This window comes from Lactuca saligna, chromosome 9 (genome assembly GCF_052625555.1).
Source record: "Lactuca saligna cultivar CGN05327 chromosome 9, ASM5262555v1, whole genome shotgun sequence".
NCBI lineage: Eukaryota > Viridiplantae > Streptophyta > Magnoliopsida > Asterales > Asteraceae > Lactuca > Lactuca saligna.
Window position 1 is genome coordinate 160,844,759 of NC_136425.1, and position 7,854 is coordinate 160,852,612.

At 38.0% G+C, this 7,854-nt stretch overlaps 1 protein-coding gene across 1 annotated transcript; it reads left to right on the forward strand.

Annotated features, from left to right (window-relative positions):
* Window positions 1–801: 801 nt before the first annotated feature.
* LOC145018632 (DNA replication licensing factor MCM6-like) lies at window positions 802–2,242 on the forward strand. The gene is made up of 5 exons (XM_078976504.1): window positions 802–1,097; window positions 1,207–1,641; window positions 1,710–1,765; window positions 1,848–1,937; window positions 2,038–2,242. Exons 2-4 carry the CDS (start codon window positions 1,474–1,476, stop codon window positions 1,933–1,935), a joined length of 312 nt encoding a protein of 103 aa, XP_078832630.1. The 5' UTR covers window positions 802–1,097; window positions 1,207–1,473; the 3' UTR covers window positions 1,936–1,937; window positions 2,038–2,242.
* The last annotated feature ends 5,612 nt before the right edge of the window (window positions 2,243–7,854 follow it).

Consider the following 7,854-nt stretch of genomic DNA (forward strand, 5'->3'; position numbering starts at 1 on the left):
GAGGAAATGGAGGAGGAAGCAATGGAAGGAACAATGGAAACAATGGTGAAAATTTTGTTAGAGTAACTTCTGGTCAAACTAACATGGTTGAATCATCAAATGTCACAACTAGCATTCTGCTAGGAAATTCTGTACTCATGTAAACATCATCCGTTGTGATACTTGTAACCCGAATTTGACATTATGCACTATGCCCATTCAATGACAATAAATTTGATCAAGGTTCACATGTAAAGTTCAAAACCTTATATAAAGCATCACATATAGTCAACTAAGGGTGGAAAACCCTAAAAGTCCCGGTTCAAGTTTAAGACGAACTAATATTATCTTATCGGGCCTAATGGACCAATAAACTTTCAATTTGACTATTTTGGGCCTAGGAACCCTAATTGGGCTTTAATTGGACTCACATTCATGAAACTTTAGTATTTAGGCCATGTGGGCGTAGGATAATGCACCTTAACTCAAATGGGCCAAGATGAGGAATAAATGATTCCATTAGCCCCATTGGGTCGTAAACCCTTTTAGTTGGGCTCCATTGGGTCGTGAACCTTCATAAAGGCCCAATAGGTCGAAAAATATTTGTTTTGGGCCTCATGATTTCAAACTAAGTGAAGGAATGACCCAAAATGTCTCATTTTCTTTTTCCTAGTCCATTCCCGGCGCAATAGTGCCACCTCGTTGTTGCATGGTGGACTTCCATGCTATAATACACCAAATATCAAGACACATCTCATGCACCCATGCAACATCACCTCAACATTCTCTCTCTCTCTCTCTCTCTCTCTCTCTCTCTCTCTCTCTCTCTCTCTCTCTCTCTCTCTCTTCTCTTATTACCCTCGGCCGAGAGCACCCACAAACACACACACTTCCACTTTCAAACTCTCTCATAATTCCTCTCAAGCTCAAGAAAAATTCCCTCATTCCCCTTGCCATTTTCGTGACTTGGTGTGTGTTTTCAAGAGGTTTTCATCAAGTTTTCACACTCTTGGTAAGTTATTCACAAAAGCAGGAATACAAGCAACATTGAACGCAAGAACATTAATTTTGGCTGCTGCCAGCAATCCCACAGGAGGCCGCTATGATAAATCTAAACGGTCAGAAATTTACTAATATTTTTTTTGTCCAATTATAATGGTAGAATCTGTATATGGAATTATTAATTTGAATTAATAATGTTGCATTATAATGTTGCGCTTCCTCCAGCCATTCTTTCAAGGTTTGACCTGGTGTATGTGATGATTAATGATCCTGATGACACAACAGATTTCCATATCGCCTCTCACATTGTGAGGGTTCATCAAAATCGTGAAAATGATGTTGCTCCTGCCTTCACCACTGAACAACTCAAGCGTTACATTCAAGTTGCCAAGTCTAAAAAGCCAAAGATCTCTCTCTCTCTCTCTCTCTCTCTCTCTCTCTCTCTCTCTCTCTCTCTCTCTTTGAAAAAATAAAATGTTGTGAATTTTATTAATGCAACTAAGTGTAGCAGCAAGAAAATTTTTGGTTGATTCTTATGTTGCTCTTCGTAGAGGTGATACAGCTCCAGGAAGTAGAGTTGCATATCACATGACACTTAGACAGTTGGAGGCTCTAATCAGACTTTCAGAGGCAATTGCCAGGTGTCACCTCGATGATGAGGTAAACAATTTTTTTTTACATATCTTGGTCTTTGCATAACAAACAAACAAACACCTTTTTAATTTCAGGTTCATCCTCGCCATGTTAAATTAGCAACAAGACTTCTAAAAGCTTCAGTAATCAGGTATGTTATGTTTTGTTTATTGATTGTTGTAGAGATGACAATCATAATAGCCTGCAAACATGTATCACTAATTACTATGCAGTGTTATGTGGGTCAACAGAATGAGAAGAACAACTAGAGCTCCATGGAAGAGGCAAAGGCCGAAGTCACCAAGATTAAAGCTATCATAGAGGTAATGAAATCCTTTCTAAAAACTACAGTGTTGTAGTTAGTTCTAGTTCATCATAAAAAAAATCTGAAAAGAATGTTTGTTTGGGTATATATTGATGCAGAGTTTAGTGAGAAGGGAGGGGCATCTGATAGTGGTAGATGATGAGGCACAACGTTCTTCTCGAAACAACAGGATTCTTGCTGTGGCACTTTCATATGCTTTGCTTTCAAATCTTGTTGATTGATTAAAAGTCTTGATTTCTATGCATATATCCTCCAAATGGTTGTTTTAATTAGTAGAAATGGAACTTTTATGTCTTTAATCAATTTATTTGTTTATTTATATTTTTCGTGATTTATTTATCATCATTCACTATAAAACGTTAAAAATGAGTAGAAACCGAACCAGCGAACAAAAAACCGCAACCGAACAAACGAAACCGATACAAAAGTTTTAATTTTTGCAAAAACCGAAGTTATCAGTCTGGTGCGGTTTTTATAAAAAAAACCGGGCCACCAAAAACGAACTGGTGCATAAATAATAAATCACTAATTTATATCATATACATAATCATATATTGCATATTATCTAAAAGAGTAATAAATATTTATATATAGATATGCATTGATAAATATTTAGAGTTTATTAATTTAATTACAGTTTATTAACTTCGTGTTCTTGTGTTAGACTTAGACGGGATAAATGTGTGTTTAATTGTGTTTGTGGAACCACACAGTATAATTTTGATGGAGGTCACTGTTAGTTTTTTTTATACATAAATAGGTTTTATCATTTTGTATGACATAAATTGTTTTTTTTTTCTTCTATAAAACTTATTTAATCTGTTTATTTATCAATGCTTTTGTATTTGTATATATAAAAAGGAACTTGTTTAGAAAAGGATATGGCATAAAATCATAAATGATTGTTTAAGAAAACGTTGTTTTTTATTTTTTTTGTCCATATGTTGGCTATTGGCTATTTAGTTAAAAATTAGTTGAATTATTTTCAAAAAATGGCACCAAGGCAAGAAGTGGATTTGCAGATTTACAAAAATCTCGACCCACTACAAGTTTTGATTTCTATGCATATATATATATATTCGACCCACTACAAGTCTTGATTTCTATGCATATATATATATATCCTCCAAATGGTTGTTTTAGTAGAAATGGAACTTTTAAGTATTTAATTAATTAATTAATTAATTTATATTTTTCGTGATTTATTTATCATCATTCACTACAAAACGTTAAAAATGAGTAGAAACCGAACCAACAAACAAAAAACAGCAACCGAACAAACGAAACTGATACAAAAGTTTTAATTTTTGCAAAAACCCAAGTTATCAATCTGGTACGGTTTTTATAAAAAAATACCTGGTCACCAAAAACGAACTGGTGCATAAATAATAAATTACTAATTTATATTATATACATAATCATATATCGCATATTATCTAAAAGAGTAATAAATATTTATATACTAGGTGTGAGACCCGTGCATTACACGGGTTTATTAAAAATAAAAATTTAGTATAAAAATTTAAACATTAAATATTTTATAAAATAACACTTTTATATGATATAATGTAATCTTTTGGAACATTTATAAAAGAAATCAAATATTCTTTAAAACATTTATGATCATTTATTATCAAATTAATAGAATGATTTTATTTCCTTATAAAACTTGTTAGAATTTTATGGAATTTTATTTTAAAAAATGAAAATTCTCAAAAAATGACAAATGGAAAATAATAATTCTAAAACTTCCACAAAATTACATGTGGCAAAACTTTTGAGAATTTGACAAGTGGTAAAAAAACTTTCATTTATTAAAAAGGATAGATATGCATTGATAAATATTTACAATTTATTAATTTAATTACAGTTTATTAACTTCGTGTTCTTGTGTTAGACTTAGACGAGATAAATGTGTGTTTAATTGTGTTTGTGGAACCACACAGCATAATTTTGATGGAGGTCACTGTTAGTTTTTTTTATACATAAATAGGTTTTATCATTTTGTATGACATAAATTGTTTTTTTTTCTTCTATAAAACTTATTTAATCTGTTTATTTATCAATGCTTTTGTATTTGTATATATAAAAAGGAACTTGTTTAGAAAAGGATATGGCATAAAATCATAAATGATTGTTTAAAAAAACGTTGTTTTTTATTTTTTTTGTCCATATGTTGGCTATTGGCTATTTAGTTAAAAATTAGTTGAATTATTTTCAAAAAATGACACCAAGGCAAGAAGTGGATTTGCAGAGTTACAAAAATCTCGACCCACTACAACAGAAACCGCACCAATGAATATGGCTGGTTTAAAATCGAAACCGTACCATTTAAACTAAACCGCAAAACCGAACCATTAAAAAACCGCAGTCATCAATTTTAGTACGACAAAAAACCGCACCTTGCGTGTAACATCCCAAAAATCCAAACAAAATTTTTTATTCTTGATATAGCAATTTATAAAACAATTTATAGAAAACACTATCAAGTTATTCCATTTCATAAAACCATAGATCATACGTCTCAAACCATATCATAAAATAGTAATAAAATCAGAGTACAATACCCAGAAATCTCATATGCGGAAAATCATGTGTGTGTGATACGCTGCTACCGTGTCGGCTCCTTTCCCATCGAAGAAGAAGGACCTGGAACAAAAACTTTAAACCGTAAGCACGAAGCTTAGTGAGTTCCCCCATCATACCACATACCATACATAACCGGGTACTAGCTACCCATTCGGTATCTTTCAACTGGTAACTTACCTAGCATATTAGGGTGCTGGTCTACCCCTTCGGCCCTGTCAACTGGTAACTTACCTATCATATCAGGGTGTTGGCCTACCCCTTCGGCCCTGTCGACAGGTAACTTGCCTAGCTTATCAGGGTGCTGGCCTACCCCTTCGGCCATTTCGACCGTACCGGGGACTATTCCACCCCCTACTCTACCACATAGCATCCTAGTGTATAAACATATAAACATATACTGTCTAGCCTATTTGGGTGCTGGCATACCCATTCAGCCCTATCGACCGGTATTGGGGTCTATTCTACCCCTCATATATCTTATCACATAACAACATAACATAATAGCACATAACGCAAAAGATAGTGACATACAGATAATTATCACAAAGACAATCATCTCTACTGTAACTCCTACTAGTCGGCCGACATTGTGGCCTTAGACCCACTTCTACCGGAAGGTAACTCAACTCAATGTCGTGATGTAACTGAACTGTCCTCGGTGCTGGGATCAACTCCTCTCAAACTCCTACACATAACAATATCCTTTAATTACCTTTTCACACTCATAACCCTTTAAGGATCAACTCTGATCAATGGTCAAGGTTAAAGGTCAACGCTTGGGTCAAAGTCAACCTTTTGGTCCAAGTCAACTTTCTGGTTGACTCAACTCACCGAGTTGGTCCATCAAATCGTCGAGTTCCCTGGGTCCATAAAACTCTGAGGTCTCGATCCTACTCGTCGACTTTTCCATGAACTCATTGAGTTCCTATTCATACAAGTCGAGGCATTTCACTCACAACTCGCTGAGTTCATCCTTGAACTCATCGAGTTCTATGATCTTCAAGTCCATAAACACGTCCAACTCGCTGAGTTATCTTCCAGACTCAACGAGTTTTCTCAATACCAAAAAAGGTTGAGGGAACACGAACCAACTCACCGAGTTATATGAACAACTCGTCGAGCCCCCCTAAGTCCCAATCTATCCAGTCGATTTCATTAGAGCTTAACGCATCCAAAACATAGATCTGGCCTCCTAGGGCCGATATAACACATAAAGTTACAAACTTTACGTTCATGCATGAGTTATTTAGTCAAAAGGCCCTAACATGAGGTTCACAAGTTGCATGGGACTCCCATGGCCATAAAGTTGACATATTTATGCCATGGAGTCCCTCAAAGGTTCCAGATCTGAAGTCAATACCCCAAAACATGCTTGCATCCATGAATGGTTCCAAAATAGGCTCCTAAAAGCCCTAGATGGCTCCATGAAGGTATCTAGTAGATGAATGAAGAAGGTATAGACTTTATACCTCAAATGAGCTGGAAATGGGGTTCTTTTTCTGGATCCAAAGCTCTTTCCTTCAACCAAGTACTTCTAGCTTTTCCTCCTTCAAGCAAACACCAAGAAATCACCTCTTTTCACTCACACACACACTCACAATGCTCGAGATCACGATTTAGGTTTTTCTGGACTATGGGAGGTGATGAGGAAGGCTGCAAGGTGTGAAGATCCTTAAATAGGGTATCAAACCTTAAAATTAGGGTTTTACTCGGATAGCTCTACTCGTCGAGTTGAGGGCTCCCAAACCGTCGAGTAGGCTCGTCCACTCGCATCCAAATCCATCCCTACTCAACGAGTTTGGGGCCTCCAACTAGTCGAATCCAAGTACAAAAATGGATAATTCACAACTTGAATTATATACCAGGAACCGGGTGTTACAAATCTCCCCCACTTATTTTAGCCTTCGTTCTCGAAGTCTGTTGTGCTTGGGAATAGCTCGTGGTAGTGCTCCCCCATCTTGTACTTCGGCTCCCACGTCCATTCTGAGCCCTTGCGGTACTGCCACTGCACCTTCACCAACTCGACTTTCTTGTTCCTCAGATTCTTCATCTTCCTGTTGAGGGTTGTTACTGGTCGATCGATATAGTTCAGACTATCGTCCACCTGAATATCCTCTAAAGGTACCAGGAACTTCGACCGCATAGTCATTTACCAGGAACTTCCGTAGCTGGGAGACATGAAAGGTACTATGGATCTGACTAAGCTCGACTGGCATATCCAGCCTATATGCCACCTTGCCCACTCGGGCTGCAACCCTGAAAGGACCAATGTTCTGGGGCTCAACTTACCCCACTTCCTGAATCGGATGACACCTTTCCAAGGTGACACCTTCAGGAGAACCATATCCCTGACGTGGAACTCCAGGTTTAATCAGTGTCAGTCGACGTAGCTCTTTTGCTGACTCTGAGCAGTCTGAAGCCTGCTCCTGATCTCCTGTATCTTCTCAGTCGTCTTCAGTACCACTTTGGTACTTCCCACGACCCTCTGCCCAACCTCACCCCAACATATCGGGGTTCTGCACTTCCTCCCGTATAACATCTCGAAGGGAGGATGGTCGATAATCGCGTGGTAAGTATTATTGTAGGAAAAATCTGCCAAGGGAAGGTAGGTATCCCAGCTACCACCGAAGTCGAGAACGCACACCTGCAACATATCCTCTAGAGTCTGAATGGTCCGCTCACTTTGACCATCTATCTGCGAGTGGAAGTCCATGCTAAAGTGCAGACGATTACCCAACTCGTCATGAAATTTCTTCTAGAATTTGGAAGTAAATCGCACATCTCGATCATAAATCACAAAAACTGGCACTCCGTCTTGCCGTGAGGCCTCTGGTGCTTGGTCTTGACCTTCCTACATGTCAGGCACCTCTCTACAAAACAGGCTACATCCCGCTTCATGCAGGGCCACCAGTAATCAAGACGAAGATCTCTATACATCTTCGTCTCCGGAGGATGGATGAAAAATCAGGACTTGTGCGCCTCCCCTATCAGGATCTGGCACACACCGCCTGTATACGGAACCCACACTCTGCGCTGGAGTGTCAACATCCCGTAGCTATCATAGTCGAAGGAGTAAATCTGACCCACAATAGGCTCACTCTTCCGATGTTCCTCCTTTACAGCCTCCTGCTGGAACTCTCTAATATTCTCCAGAAGTGGAGTCACCACTGTCATCCTTAGACAAATGTCTCTTTTCAGGGCCGCGAATGCCTTGTGGCTGAGTGCATCGACCACAACATAGAGGTAGTGTCACCAAATCTTGAGGGCGAAAAAAACCGCCCCCAACTCCAAGTCATGCGTTGGGTAGTTCTCCTCGTGAGGCTTCA

What these genes read in the sequence shown, in the direction of transcription:
- LOC145018632 (XM_078976504.1), top strand. Translation starts at nt 1,474, where the DNA reads ATGCAACTAAGTGTAGCAGCAAGAAAATTTTTGGTTGATTCTTATGTT. An exon ending in GGTGTCACCTCGATGATGAG is followed by an intron (nt 1,642 to 1,709) that starts GTAAACAATTTT and finishes TTTTAATTTCAG; the next exon opens with GTTCATCCTCGCCATGTTAA. An exon ending in CTAAAAGCTTCAGTAATCAG is followed by an intron (nt 1,766 to 1,847) that starts GTATGTTATGTT and finishes ATTACTATGCAG; the next exon opens with TGTTATGTGGGTCAACAGAA.